Raw genomic sequence first — 16,313 nt, 5'->3', positions numbered from 1 at the left:
CCCGTCCCCCCCCGGAGACAAGCGATGGGCGACATCCCCAGCCTCGTGAAAATCAGCGTCTCTCTCAAAATCCAGCCCAACGACGGGGCGGTGTATTTCAAGGTGGACGGGCAGCGCTTCGGCCAGAACCGCACCATCAAGCTGCTGACCGGGGCCAAGTACAAGATCGAGGTGGCTCTTCGGCCCGGCACCGTCCAGGCCACGTAAGTGCAGACGCCCCGGGGCCGCTCCCCCGGCCCTCCCTTCCCTCCTGCTTTATTTTTAGAGGTTTAATATTTTTTCCTGGCAATGTGACAGCACGGGGTTTCCGTGATTTCTCCCTCCCCGCCCTTTTGCTTTGGTGGCTCCGTTTCTAGGTCCCTGGCCAGCTGTTACCACTGCTTTTCCCGGCTGGCTAGGGAGAGAGGCCGCGTTTGGGAGATGCTTCCTTCCCTCTCCCTCCCCTCCTTCTCCTCGAGCTCTTTCAAGCCCCGCTCCGTTTCTCCCTCCTTCCCTGGGGCTTGTCCTGGAGGCAGAGAGAAGAGGTAGGTCCCTCTGTCCCTGCCTATCAGTGCCGCACCGTGCCCGAGTATCGCTGCAGCACGACAGGGACTGGGACCGGGGAGGATGCAGATGGGGACCCGGCTCTGGGTGGAGAGACAGCCCTGCAGAAGGGATATGACTAACCTCTCCCCAGCTACTCGAGATCAGATCTCTCCTGCCTTTCTACACCTTCCCTGGATGAGGCAGAACCCTGACATTTTTCAGGAGCCCCAGTGAGTCAGCAGCACCTGCAGGTCTGATAAAATCCCTGAAGTATCCCCCAGCACAGAGTCTGGCTCCATACAGCTAGGGAAGGGGACGTGCAGGGCTGCTGAAATGCCAGATCCTGTCTCTTTGCAGGACAATGGGCATCGGGGGCGTCAATGTCCCACTGGAAGAGATATCAAGGGATGCACAGGTGGCCTCTTACACGGGGATCTATGACACAGAAGGGGTGCCCCATACCAAGAGTGGAGAGAGACAGCCCATCCAGGTCAACATGCAGGTATGTGGGTTCTCCAAGCATGGCATGGGAAGACAAGGGAGGGCAGCAGGGGATTGACCTCCAGAGAGGAAATTGTGGAGGTGAAGTATTTCAGGGCAAAGTTTGACCACAGCTGCTGCACTCCCCTCTGCTTTGTGTCAGTAAGACCGCAGGCCAGGACATAGCTGGAAAACACAAGCCTTGCTTCCCCAGGGAAAGCTAAGAGAGCAGTAAGGGCCAGGAAGTAGTCGGGGGATTTCTAGAGATTCCCACAGCCTTTTAGGGTACTGCAGGGAAAAGAAATAGGAACTGAACTTCTCACCTTTTCTGTAGGGCATATTACAGACTTCAGGAAATTCTCCCCAAGTTCCCTGGCTAGAAATCCAGTCCCAAGCTGTTGGCACACAGGGACCCACCACACTCCCCCAAAGGCTGTTTTCTCCATTTATTTCCCTATAAGCTTCCATTATCACATTATCTCTGCATCCACAAGCTTAAGTTCTTATTCAAGTATCTCCTCACCCCAACCTTAAAGAGAAGCTCCAAGAGCCAAGGTACATGCCACGGCCACAAAATGACATGACAAAAGCTCAAGCCCATAAAGCAGCAGGGCTGACAGAAGACAGGAAGAGCAGCAGGCAGATTTCCACAGATCTCTCTGGGTGGCGCACTCAGGGTGCAGAGGGAGATTTGGTTTACTCTGGCTTTTTGGGGTTCCCTGCCCACACCAATTACAGCTGTGAAGGATTCTTGCTATTTTTTCTGTGGATCCTGTACCAAAAAGGGGAAATGGGCCAGTAAGCCATCTTCATCTGAAGCTCTCCTAAGGGTCTGTTGCAATGTATACAAGTTTATGACTTTGCCAAGCCCACTAGATTTCAGCTTTTTCTCACATTTGTTCACTGCACTCAAGATTTCATCTTGATCTTTATCTTTGCCTTCTAACTCCCCCCCAAATCATTATTTAGCATGGCAATCTCCTTCTGAATAAGAACTGTAACATCTCAATTTGGAGGTTTCAATAATTACAACATGGGTAACTTAATTTGGAGACCCACATCACATTAAAAGTTACCACTTCATAATCCTAGGTTAATAATACTACCATGAAATATTTGTCCATGTTAATCACTTTTCCATACAGTCACCTCCTTGGAATACCCAGGAAATCCAAACACCCAGAATGACTTCTCAGCCAGCAGAACAGGGCTGCTGGTTGCCACTTTTTGAGTACTGCTGTTATATCTCACAATGTTCTTGTACCAGGAGGGGAAAGGGCAATGATCCCCCCAAAAACAGCTGCTTTGACTGAGGCATCCCTATTTTGATAGCCACTTTTACCCTTAAGTGTAGCACTGATGTGAACTCTGAAAATCTTGAAGTTTAACTTCTCTTATGGAGAAAACCAAGTTAAAACACAAATGAAGTAATTCCAAGAAATGCCAGGAGGGTCTGATTTTCAGATACATGCTCTGAGATAGTTTGTTGCAGCATCAGAATGAGTAACCACAATATTTGTCCAAAGAGTCGCTTTTACAAATCAAATCCTGAGATATTAAACATGAAGCTAGGATCTTAGGCACTTCCTCAACCCCTTTTAGGATCTGATCTTGATAGATGGGTTCTTCAGTAGACTTCGATGTCCACAGTGGATACTTTCAATTATTTATTAAGGCAATCCAACAGGGATTTACACATTTAACTGCTTAGCTAGACAGAGCCATAATAGATTACGGGAACCAGCCTCAGACACCTCAGCTTGAAAACTGTTTCTAATACTTACTTCCTAAATCTTCAAAACTGGGTTTACTGCATACAGCTTTAAATTTTCCTATTTCCTCCAACTATGAGGAACTTCAGCCTTCACTTCCTTTTCTAGAAAAGGCAGGATCCTGATGCATCCTAGGGAGATAAAGACACTATTTAAGGCATGAAATCTGAATTCACATTAGAAACAGACTGTAAGGTCAGTCCTGCAGTTATAAACTAGTCTGATACTGGCAATCTAAAGCCTGAAAGATATAAAGTCCACAAGAATTTATTTCCCATCTGCTTTAAAACTTAAAAAAAAATAATTCTTTGTGCTCCTACTTTAACTGGCTGGTAGGCAATGACCCATTACAGCCATACATACGTACAAACAAAACAACAATCCTCCTTCTGAATTTCAGAATCTGAAGACGCATTTCTGTTATACAAATTCTCAATTAAGTGCACTATCCAGAAACTGCTAAACTCTCCAGTAAATGGTGTAAACTAAACTAGAAATCTCTCTTTGGAACTCATTTTATTTTTGGTCAGACTAGACTAAGATTGACTAAAGAAGCCTGACCTCTATGCCCAGTAAGCAAATTCAGAGGGAGTGATTAAATAACTATTCACACCTATAGTGCTGGATGACAGAGAATAGCAGATAGGGAAATAACCTGACCTACAAACAGTAGGACCATCCCTCCTGCCTGGGGAAGCCCAGATACAGGCCCAGTGGAGGAGCCAGAATTCAGCTGCAGGAGCCGTGGGAATTCAGGGGAGCTCTGAGGATGCCAAATGCTCATTATGCCACAGAGCTGCTGCATCTGCTAAGCACTGGGCTGAGGGGGAGGTACATGATAGTAGAAAAGCTCTGCAATTAATTCTGTCCTCCAGGAAATCCACAGAAGGCAAACAACACAGCATAGCTCAGCAAACTGGGTCATTGCAGGAAGATATTATTTGTTTTCTTCCTTTATCTTGTTGAAATTCAAATCCTCTATACATTAAGGAAACAAAATGTTGCTCTTGTATCATACCATCTTCTACAAATTCTATTAGAAATGCCTTTTCTTCCTCAGTTTCCAGACTGAGGGTGGCTCATGCTCCTCTCTGATAATTTCTCTGCATGGATTGTGTACAGTAATATCCAATGGGCTTAACCTTGCATTATGAGTGTATCAGAATTACTATTGAAGATTATTAATTTAAAAAAAAAAAATCTTATTTAAGGTTTTAGTTGCTGTGAAAGATAAAATAGCCTGTACATCTCATTCTCTCTTTGTCAAAGAAGTAGCAGAAGTATTTCAGCTACTACTTTAAGGTAACACTTGGAACTGGAGCCAAATAAAAACCTTTCACCAACAGCACACAGTAACTCTGCTGTTGTCACGGCTAAATTCAAGTTACCACAGTGAGCTGGGGGAAAGTTTAAAGCAATGTCGATTATGCATCAGCAGCTGACAAACCATATATATATTTATTTTTTTTTAAATCCAAAGTATGTCCTTCTGAGAAAACTGTATACAGAAGGAACTGACTGCAAGTTGGGAAGACTCACTGTGTAAAAGGGTTTTCATACTGACTTTGCAAGTGATTGTAACAGGCAGATGATCAAAGGTCAGCTCCCAAGCACATGATGGGAATGAAAAATAGTCAAGTGAAGAAGCAGTCATTAAAATGAGTGATGGAAATCTTTAAAAGGAAAAAATTTTGAAGAACAGAGTGTCCTTCAGTTGCACTGAATCCACTATCTAGTATCTTTTAACAACATAGCACAATCAACAAACTATACTACTGGGACCAACAGCAATCTGTATAGGCTTCAGACCCATACTCTGGACTTTCTGCAGCATCTCAAGGCACAGGAAATAAAATTTTACATCACCATCATAACTGAAGTCATGATCTACCCCTGTATGCCTCATTTATATGTTTTTTTTCTGATATTGCAAAGGTATCTAGCAATGGCTTCAAAGTAGTGAGGTGTTTCATTTTACAGAACTTAGTATAGCCATAGTCTCATTCACTTAAAAGCTGCAGACAACTTGCAGTCAATGTCTTCACTGTATTAGACACTTAATTGCTAACATGCACTGATTATCTCCTTCCTAGCCTTATATCTAAGTTTGAAAAGCTGCATTATCACAGTACAACTAGCAATTACATAAATGGACAAAGGAGAACCTCTCTTGCTTATGTTTCATGTAAAATGCAGAACAGAATCCTAGGGAAGGAGTAAGTGGTCTAATAGCAGCATATCTCTATCAAGATACTGCATACATAAGGCTACTAAATATGGGGACATTAAATATTTCAGACAGAGCAAAAGAAAGCCTCCAGGTACAGTACAAAGGTGAAGTGCTGGCCTGAATCAATACAGATCACTGCTACATGATATGTGTATACAATCCACCTAGAGATCATTACGCCAACTATTGCTGTGTCATCTTAAGAAGGACAGTAACTTTGATTCTTGCTGTTAGTAACATTTATCCATATGGAAACTTGAATATTTTTAGTCCCTTGCATTTCCCAGATACAAGTGCAAGACAACAGTACATGGAGAATCTGATCCTTCATGTTTTATGTATGCCTAAGCATAAAAAAACTTTATGACTTTACAGCAGGTTACAGATCTTTAACATATTGACTTAAGGTAAAATAACTGTTACATCAGCTGTTTTATATTCCAGTTTAATAAGAGTGTTGTTTCCCAATAAGAGAGAGAAACCAACAAAATAATCAGCTCACTAACACTGGTATTCTGTCTTCCTCACAGTTTAATGACATTGGTGTTTTTGAAACAGTCTGGCAAGTCAAATTCTACAACTACCACAAACGGGATCATTGCCAATGGGGAAACAGTTTTGCTTGTATTGAGTACGAATGCAAACCAAACGAAACACGCAGTCTCATGTGGATCAATAAAGAGACCTTCCACTGAAGAAACGTAAAACCAATACTGCTGGACAATCTCCCCAATGAAAGATCTACCTTTTTAAACCAGCAAGAAGCCTTAACAAAGGCATAATATAACATTGCTTTGTTCCATAAGTTTCCATCAACTACATTGTATATACAGGTGGTGCCACTGAAATCTTCGCCTATTACTGTATTTTAAGTTTGCCATGGCATCTGTAACATTCTTTATCCATCATCCTGACAATACTGTAAAGTTCATGGGAAAGAATACTTGATAGCCTGGTAGAAAGTCATAAATCGTAATACTGTCGTAAGTATTTGCATCATGCCCACTAAATGGGTTCCACTAGATGTAGCAGTTTAGTGAAGTGTTTTGCTTTATTGCTTAGAATTTGGATGCAACATCACATTGGTGATTTCTGTATCTATATTTGTGTTCGCTCCTAAATAGGATTGCTCCTTCGAGCGTTTTGTCACATGTCATTCCAGTGGACAGTAAAAAGTGCAAATTATGGATATTTGTAGGTTTAGCTATATGGCAGCTACTACACCATTAATATTGTGCTTTCATACCAGGGTATTTGGAAACTCGTTCTCCCTTTTGTTAAGTGCTGTAAGATATTCTGTGATGTTTGTTAATTTACCAAATCTCGCAAAATAGAATTCTCTGTTCAATTTTCCAGTATCTAAAATAGCTTTAGGAAACTGTAAGAAACATGCTAACCTGAAGGATAGAAAAGCAATATATCAGAGACATTTAACACATGGCTAATATCTCGCTTAACATCATATAGTATTCTTGAAAGATACAGCTACCATGCCGAATTTAGTTCTTACAGGAAGAGTTACAACAGTAATCTCCTTTTTTTGTTTTTATGACACATTGCTCAAATCAGTGAAAACCTACAAGTCAACTTTTCCAAGCCTGACAAATGTATTATACCAAAATTGACAGCGTTTATACATGCATTGCACTCTTTCAAATAAAGATATGCATGTAAGTATATGCATGGTGATGATGACTAAAGGTGCTACATAAACACTAGATCGGTGTTTAACATATACAGACAAAAAAAAACCCCACATTTTATTTCAGTAAATAAAGCAGGGAAACAACTACACTGTTCCATCCCCAACTTGGGCTGAAGTAAGCTGTCAGTTCTTGCGTATCTGTTATTACCTTTGTGAATAATTTGTAAATTGTGTATCTAAATGGTAACTATGACTTTTGATCTTTGTAATAAAGGACTTCAACAATTTATTCTCTAGCATGACCATCTAAATGAATTGAAAATATTGTATCAAAAAAAGAAAGTCAGCCAGCAAAGGGTATGTATTCTGAGAATCCAGTCCAAAGCACCTCACTATTCTTTGCTCAAAACTACTGTTTCTAAGATATACAGATCCAATGCTCTAGAAAGCAGACAGTCAATGTGATAACACCCAACAGAGCTTATTGATAAAATTCCACTGCACTTTGTTGCAATAACAGTGTGAGAAATAGAGATTTAGGACAGACAAGAAGTACCAATTAAGTATTTTCTTCCATTGAATTATTAATAAAAAAGCTTGACTTTGCAAATTTCTACAGACAAAAGCCTGACAATGATGTAATACACCACTGGAACAGGAAGCTAGCGAGTTGCATCTCTACTCAGAGGCAATATTACACAGGAAAATTTCACTGCAATAAAATTCTAGAAATAATCTTCTGTGTTAATGTCTGTCTCAGGCTCTTTCTAGACTACAGAAAGAACTCTGCAAAATGAAAAAACTGAACTAAGCAAATTCAAACAAAACCCGTGTTTCAGACAGAAGTGTTATTGCCAGACCTTTAGCAGAAATTTCCAGATAACAGGCTTAAACAATACCAAATTTCCAGCTGTCAGTCAATTCCCTCTCTCCACTGCTAGAACATGATTTTCTTCAGCAACAGTCAGTATGCTTGGTCTATTTTGTTTGCACATATGAAGTGGAATCACATTAGCAAAAAAATATATGAGATTCATTAATTAACAAAGCAACCTCTGTCCTAGTAAAATTAAAATGTGTAAGACAAGCCTTCACTTTGAGTTCAACTTTTATGAAATCCTTGGCCCACAATGTCCTAGCCCTCCAGCATTTAAGAAAATAAGTGTTACAATGAATAAATTCAGCCTCTCCTTGCACAGGATGGCTATTATTCTCAGCTACCTGGAAGCACAATTTTCTTAAAGTAAATACATTCATATTAATGCCAAATAGGGTATCAATTTGATCATGACTCAATTATCTTCAGAGGTCACTTCCAATCCCTATGATTTCATGATCTGGCAAGCACTCTAACAATTCAGCTGAAAATCAGTTTGGAGGGTGGTCAAGAAAGAGCCTGCAGATGGAGTGAGCTGTTTTTAAAGGAAGGAAAGAACAGCCAGACCAAGTGTGTCTTGCAGGCTCCACATCCTGATACTGAATGTTGCTGCCCAGGACCTTAGCACCCCTTTCACAGACAGTGGCAGTGAGAAAAAGGATGAAGGCTTAACAGCTTATCATGGGGAAGGTGTAAATGGCATTTATCAGCAGCTATTCTACCCTTCTCCCCTGGATGAGGTTTAAGCATACAGAAATTAAGCTTTATTGTCTTTCATTAATCCTAAACAGAAGATGATTCACATGGTGTTTGCTGAGTATCCATACCACCATAGATGACAGTGCTGACACTCTGTATATGTAAAGCCAAATAGTTTAATTGACTTCCTCTTGCTCAGAAAGTGCTTTGCTAACACAGCAAACATTTACTCCTAGTAAAGGAGACCCAAGACTTTAGGTTCTCTGAAAGTAATATTTTTCATTTCTTTCATCCAGGACAACAGGCCTTCCAGTATCTGAAGGGGCTATGGGGAAGTTGGGGAAGGACTTTTTACAAAGGCTTGTAGTGAGAGAACAAAGGGTAATGGATTAGAACGTAAAGAGGGGAGATTTAGACTAGACATTAGGAGGAAACTCTTCACTGTGAGAGTGGTGAGACACTGGAATATGTTGCCCAGGGAAGCTGTGGATGCGCCATCCCTGGAAGTGTTCAAGGACAGGTTGGACAGGGTTTTGAGCAACCTAGTCTAGTGGGAGGTGTCCCTGCTCATGCAGGGGGGTTGGATCTAGATGCTGTTTAAGGTCCCTTCCAATCTAAACCATTCTATGATTCTATGAAATATTCATAAAACTTGAGTCACTAAAAAACTGTTGCTGTGACAGTTTGGTGCATGATTCAATCAGCAGTGTTTAATCTCCAGACAAGTTTGCTCTTTTACTAATTAGTATTTTCATTTTTGTTCAGAACAGGACACAATACACTAAGCTTAAACATGTATTTATTTTCATCCATTCTAGGGTCAGAAAATGCTGACAATGTCAATCCAGCTGAAACCACAAAGCATTAATACCTGAAGGTTTTATAAATGAGAGACTTTGAAGACTTTTCTAATTAAGTGTCCAGCCTTCATTTTTGTAAGAAAAATTTTTAAAAATATATACTGAATCTTCCAGAGTAACTTTTTCATCTCTATTTAGGTAGCAGTTAACAATTCCAGACTACTGAGTAAAAGGATCTAAGAGCAAGTTATTTGTCATTATTATTACAGTTTTGATTCTGCATAAGACTTGTATTACAACATTAGAGTTTGAACAAGGCTCTGTGTTTAGCCAAGCTACTACAAGCTTTGGTATCTCTTACCATCTGACTGTATCTGAAAAAGCAGTAATACTGTTAAAGTCTCCATGTCCTATTAACACAAGTCAGGTTTCACTGGCTTCAGCCAAGTCTCTCCATTGGTTTGCAGATGCAGTGGCCCTTACTGATTCCAGACTAGCAGAGTATCAGAAAAACTCCTTTATTACATTATTTCTGTAAAAGATTTGAAGAGAACCACTGTACAATGAAGCTGTAAGTTTTGTACAAGGCTTTTACATGCCAGCAGAGCTTCATTTCCATTTTGGTTAAGAATACTTGCCTCATTTGGAACGTAAAATTTTGACACACGTTCTGTGTTGAATGCTTCCATTCTTCTTGAGTCTCTGTGTAAAGCTTTGATTAAGTAAGGACATGGCACATTGTAAATCCTAACTCTGTTTGAGATCTGAAACAAGTGCTGTGGCTTTCATAGTTTGAAGCACTGAGCATTGCCTTAATAGCTGTGTCAGCCCTGAAGCACAAAGCAGTAGTATAATGAGTCTCATAACATTCATATTTTCCCTTAGCTCAACAAATCTCACATGCAATGACTGGAAAGTCCCCTTAGTGCAGCTCATCTGGATCTTTGGCTAGGAAGGACAGGCACTCCTGTCCACAGTCCTTCCAGGCTGCATGCTTGGCAGCTTTTGCCAGCATTCCTTGGACTGCTTCCTTTCCTCCTCCTCCTGAGACCAGGATTTAAGACTTCAAATCCCTGTAAGCCTTGGCTTTGAGCCTCAGGAAAAAAATGTTGCATCAACCCAGTAAGCGGCAAACCAGTCCTCTGCATCGTTTTCTCTATCCTTACATCAAAGTTGTTGATTATTTCTCTTATTAGTCAACACAGCTTAGTTCTGTGCATTCGGGAACAATAATCCCATGACTGACTTTATACATTACATATAACCTTCTCTGCCTCTTCCTGCAGAAGAAAGTCACAGGGTTTCCAACTGTATCCCTACTATAAATAAGAAGAAAATTACCAGCTGCCAAAAAAATAAAGAAGTGAAGTTGGACTACAGCAAATACTGCAGATGGTCACCAGTGGAGGTGCTGCAGCATCTGCCATTAAATACTGGAGAACGCAGACAACTACATAGATTTCTTCCACTGTGTTCTAACACTCACTGAATTTCTCTGTGTAATAAGATATACACAAGTGAGTTCTCCCTGCAATCATTTGAGCTCGTAATCTTTTGACCTGTGGTGAGTTGCACCACTCAGGTATTAGACCATAGACACAAAGAGTTCTTCATCAGAAACAAGGCTTAAAAGCAATGACAGATTTTCCATCCATGTTGATGTGAAAAAAAAAAAATAAAAAAAATTAATAGCAGCACTTTTGCACTGACCCAGTATAAGGCTTTGATATTCTATTTTTTCTTGTTTGGACAAACTTGAGTCTCAATGCTGCCATATACAAGTGCTTCATGTGCCATTCATAAGGCATTTGTTTCCCTCTTCCAGAAAGCAGACACTCCTACTCCATTTATTCCAAATATCAAGGAACAGCCTGGTATCCCATCCAGTAATTTCTGTAGTCTTTGAATAATCTTGAGAAGAAATAATAACCTATCAGTTGATGATAATGAAGACAGCACAGGCAAGAACCATACGACTGTACTGGAGGTTAAGATGGACCTTCTGCCCATTCTCAGCATGATAACTGCAATGTTAGGTGCCACCCTGCTTTCATGGGAATGCATTACTGTCTACAGTAATATCTACATCAAGCTGCAGCGTATGAGCTACTGAGACCAAACATTCTCAGAAGCTTGAACTGGATCATTATGAGTTTAATGTGAACTCCAGAGGGCTTTGTCTGCGAAGAGGTGGCAGTAGCATGCAATGGTATCACAACATACACTATTTTTTAACTACAATGGCACTGTTCAGCTCAAAGTTGCTAAGCCAATAGATTCACTTAAGGTACTTCCACTTTTCAGACTTGTTTTAGAGAAAAAGTCCTGGCCAATTCTATTAATAGAACATACAGTTCAAAGTTGATGCTTTTTGGTTTTGTGGGTTTTTGTTTGTTTGGTTTTAATTAACTGCACTAATTTTAATTCTGGCTTCAGAGACACCTCTGCCTACACTACAGGCAAGCTAAGCAAATGCAAGAAATACTGTGTGAAAATACCACTGCTGTCATTTCTGCTCTGCAAGGAAACTTTCATGCATCTTTCACTTCTGTCAGACTGAACACAGTTCAAGAGGCTTGCCACATTTTTTCTATTAGAACAAGGCAATTGTAATATACAAGTGTGCCTATCATCTAATTTTCAAATGCACGATGCTTACACTGAACTTTGCTGCCTTGAAGTGGATGGTTAAAAAAACAAGAAAAGGTGCCAAATGCACTCCTAGTACAAAGTTACATCAAAATGTATGGCGTTACCAAGAGGGACAAATTCGCCTTAGTATGCTAAAATGTGGATTAACTGCCCTTGCTTAAAACAGAACTGTAAGAATTCAGACCTAACTATTTTAATACAAATTAAGTATAACTCACTGAGGAAATATTTCCAGGGAGGTTGGTTGTTTTAAATACAGCTAAAAGATTTCCTCTACAGGTAATTTGCCCTGTCTTAGAAAATCTTTTTCTCCAGGGATAAAGGACTAACATTTTGTGATCGTGTACAGATAAAGAAGCAGTTAAATTATGAGCTAGCAGAGCTGGACCTCTCTTTTGCAGGTGCTTTTTTGCTTTTAAAATAAAACCAGCTATAAATTCTTACTTCCTTCTGCTTCAGTCCTGCAATGCCACGAGGCAGCAACCCTTAAGCACAAGTAAGCAAGCAAAGAAGGAATATTTAGCTCCAGGTCTGAGATATGATCCAAACAGCACAAGAAAGGATGAGTAGCCACCTCATTTGTTCTTCTATAGCCTTCTTGGAGAAGCACGACTAGGACAGGTAAACACTTTTTTTCTCCCCTGCACTCCATCCTACAAATCCATGAGTGAGACACCAACTTCTCTCCAGGTATCTAAAGGGGGCAGGAGTGGAGGTGCATGAACTTGAAAGTCATAGTACTGCAGAAACACTGAGAGAGGCAGGACAATTTCAGAGTGTGTTCAAAGACACTGAGCTTTTAACCCACAGGTTGTGGGGGAAAACAGCCATCAGGAGTCTTCGTATGAAAATATAACAATAGTAGGGAACCCTCCAAAAAAATATTCTTGGTAATGTCCATCTGAGTCACCTCTAATACCCCTTTCATGTTCCGCTCATAACCTCCTAGAGAGCTTCCCATGGTTTTTACTGGTAAGTAGCTTTAAGCTTCTGGGTCACTAAGCTCAGTGTCAGTACCTTTACACAGATTTCATACCAATCTCAAAACTTTTTAGATTTCACTAGAGCATCTTCCAGGCAAGTCGCTAGTAAAAACTGTCAGAGCTTACCTACCATCCTCTAGTTCTGTCTCATCTTTCGTCCATAATAGAAAGACAGAAGAAACTTTCTCTTATTTCATCATTTTACTGTTTAATCTATTACTCATTTGTCTAGAAGTCTCTTCAGGAAGCAGCTATTTACAAAACCTGTAAGGTTCACAGTAATTTAATAACTTTTAATACAACAAACCAAAGGTAGGAGGGGGAAGCAGCATTATATTCTATATTGTGGGATGGGCAAGGAAGCCCTTATGCCTCCTACACAGAGGGCATACTGAGTACATCAAATACTCTGGGGAGCAGCATCACTCTGAGATAATCGGAAATCCTCAAAGCAGAAGTTGGCACAGCCCAGTGAGGCAGGGTTCATTGCTCTGATTTTGTGCCACTCCCTGCTCTGGTTCAAGTAGCACACCTGCAGTCTTTACCCTACATTCATGTGGGGCACAGCAACAACAAAATAGAATAAGTGGCTAAGGGAATCAGAAAGCACCTATTTCCCAGGTCAGGGTACGTGACCTGCCTGAACACAAATTCAGCACCAGCATAAAATGTGGACATTCAGCAGTCTCCTTCCTCTGACTGCTGCATCCTATTTTCCCACAGAAACAAAACCTTGGCGAACAGTCCAGGTGTAAATACAGACTGAAGAATGTGCTGTGTTCTTATGGGGAAGCCTAGATGGAACAGTGTTAACCTATATCACCCCATTGCCAGGCAAGCCTTTTAGCAACTGTCCATCCATCTTTATTTTAATAAAAATACCAAAATCTAGACATTAAATATGTTACTATCACTGCCTTATAACCTGCTCTGCCACTATTGATTCTCTGAAAGAGCAGACTATGAAGAGGGTAACTTTATATTGGGAGAGGAGGCACAGATTCTCCCTAGTTAACACACATTACCTGTTTTCAATTCTCTGGCTTCTATGAAAAGACAAATCTAAACCATTTAGCAATCCTTCTGACAGTACTTCATGTAAGCTACACTTGGTTGTGAAAAAACAAGAAAACTGAATCCTAAAATCCAAAGTACTTATTTCTGCAAATGGCATTGTTCCAGTGGCTGGGAGCAGGGAGCCTGTTCCAGTGTTCTGTAATCCTCACAGTAAAGAAATTCTTCCTCATGTTGAGGTGGAACTTCCTATGCTCCAGTTTGAGTCCACTGCCCCCCATCCTGTCACAGGGCACAAGGGAAAAGGTTGTCCCTGCCTTCTTGATGCCCATCCCTCGTGTATTTATAGACATTAATTAGATCTCCCCTCAGTCTTCTCCGTTCTAGACTGAAAAGCCCCTGGTCTCTTAGCCTTTCCTCGTAAGGCAGGTGTTTCAGTCCTTTAATCACCCTTGCAGCCCTCTGTTGGACTCTCTCAAGTAGATCCCTGTCCCTCTTGAACTGGGGAGCCCAAAATGGACACAATGTTTCAAGTGAGGTCTCACCAGGGCTGAGAAGAGGGGGAGAAGAACCACCCTCGATGTGCTGGAGACACTCCTCTTAATGCACCCCAAGATACAATTGGCCTTCTTGGCCACAAGGGTACATTGTTGTCCCATGGAGAACTTGTGATCTATCAGGACTCCAAGGTCCCTCTCCACAGAGCTGCTCTCTAGCAGATCATGTCCTAACCTGTAGTGGTGCATTTTGTTGTTCCTTCCAAGGTGCAGGACTCTGCATTTGCTCTCGTTGCATCTCATTAGGTTCCTCTTTGCCCAGCTCTCCAGCCTGTCCAAGTCTCGCTGAATGGCTGCACAGCCTTCTGGAGAATCAGTCTCTCTTTTTACTTTCATGAGAAACATTTAACATTGGGGGTAGAGGGGTGCAGAAGAGGAAGAAGAGCAAGATCAAATGTGCTCAGCACAAGCTTCCATTTCTTAAGAAACCAGACTAGAATTGCCAAAATGAAAATAACAGCAATCATAAATACTCCAGACAACCACTAGATGGTGCCACTAAGACGAAATATGTACCATGAAGGAACTTTAAAAACCCAGAAGCCACCTGTAAGGTGCATAAAAAACTTCCCATCCCATTTGTAACTGCGCAGGCCACTTCTCCTCCCACGTAAACACACTATGACCTTGCAGAACCCAGTGCAAGTACTTACATGCACAATTCACTATTGCTGAGCTTCTTTTAATTCAATTTGGCACCTGAAGAGCAGCAGTCTCTGAGTGCTCTGTGGTCCAGAGACTAGAGACAGGCAGAGATCCAGAGAGCTCACACACTACTGAACCTCACTAATAGGGCATTTCTGTCAGCATTAACCTGCCTTAAGCTTTCATTGCTTGCAGCTTCATGAGAAGCTTCTGCTTTCCCATAGGTTCAGAAGCTCGCATTTCCTGACATGCACAATCACAAGAACTATTCGTCCAACCTATAGCACCTTCACAGCTCTTATAAATGAGGTTGCTACATCCTCAACAGAGAACAATCCCCCAATTCAAAAATAACTCCAAACAGTACCAAAAAAAAACCACTTTAAATTTCGAAAACCAGAACCAAATCTCACTTCATCCTTACACATCACAATGCATGTTATACATATCGCAGTTTAGCATTTTGCCAGTTAACAGGATCCTTGTACTCAGTCTCAACACAGCACTTTCCTGCAGTGGGTCACTGCACGCTGTGCTTTCTCAGTCAGTCCTCTACGTGGTAGTGAATCCGAGTTGGTAAATTTAAATCTCCACTGTAACACTAAATTAACTGTCTCCCCACCTCCTTTGAAGTGCTTAATTCTCAGGGGAATAACATTAATATTTATTGAAGAAAAAAGCTTCAGGGTTTTGTTTATGTGCTAATGAGGCAGAGCCTCACAAGCATGAATCCTATTCAGCTGAATGGTAAAAATAATGTTTCTAGCAGAAATTTGATATCAAGATGAGTTCTAGTTCCAGTTCCTTCATCACAAATTCATCTTGATGCCTCCTGTGTAGTTATATTTTCCAAGTCAGACAGGACTTTGAGCTCACCAGAGCCTTCTACCAAGCTTCCCAAATTACAGTAAGATCCAAAAGAATTTTGATACAGATTTTCAGGATTTAACAAATGGATTATCACACTTAGGAAAGAGAAAAATAAGAATAAATGTAAGTTCTATGAACTGGAATTCACAGAAGTGCTGAAAATACATTTTTTTTCCAGCAAAGAGCTACAGAAAGCAAAATGTGTGTAAATATCAGCTGGTTTAGCCCCCTTTAACACTGAAGGTTCCACTGTAGCCTTATTACATTACTTGAAATATCCACACATGAAGAGCTGTAACTGATACACACTTCTAGAAAGAAGTAATACAAAACCTGAAGAACTTCATTTGGGAAAAAAAATAACAGAGAAGAGGATTTTGCATTCCAGCATCTGCAAACCCCTACAGGGCTTGTGCCCCCTTTTTCTGCTAATTTAAAATCACCCTATTAAACCCCAACATCGCTCTAAGTCACTGCAGAGGTTCCTCTCTTCCACGGGAGGGAGCTTTTCGCTTGCAAAGATGACCGAATCTCTCCTGCAGTTCTGATTTTGGAAATGTGTAG

The 16,313-nt window shown here is 40.9% G+C and overlaps 1 protein-coding gene across 1 annotated transcript; it reads left to right on the top strand.

Moving 5' to 3' along the window:
* Nucleotides 1–12: 12 nt before the first annotated feature.
* CNRIP1 (cannabinoid receptor interacting protein 1) lies at nucleotides 13–6,099 on the top strand. Its single transcript, XM_009993456.1, has 3 exons — nucleotides 13–203; nucleotides 883–1,027; nucleotides 5,538–6,099. The coding sequence occupies exons 1-3, from the start codon at nucleotides 25–27 to the stop codon at nucleotides 5,700–5,702; spliced, it is 489 nt and encodes a 162-aa protein (XP_009991758.1). The 5' UTR covers nucleotides 13–24; the 3' UTR covers nucleotides 5,703–6,099.
* The last annotated feature ends 10,214 nt before the right edge of the window (nucleotides 6,100–16,313 follow it).

The sequence above is a fragment of the Chaetura pelagica genome, unplaced genomic scaffold (genome assembly GCF_000747805.2).
Source record: "Chaetura pelagica isolate M959 unplaced genomic scaffold, ChaPel_1.0 scaffold472, whole genome shotgun sequence".
Taxonomy (NCBI): Eukaryota; Metazoa; Chordata; class Aves; order Apodiformes; family Apodidae; genus Chaetura; species Chaetura pelagica.
This window is presented reverse-complemented; position numbering and strand designations above follow the sequence as displayed.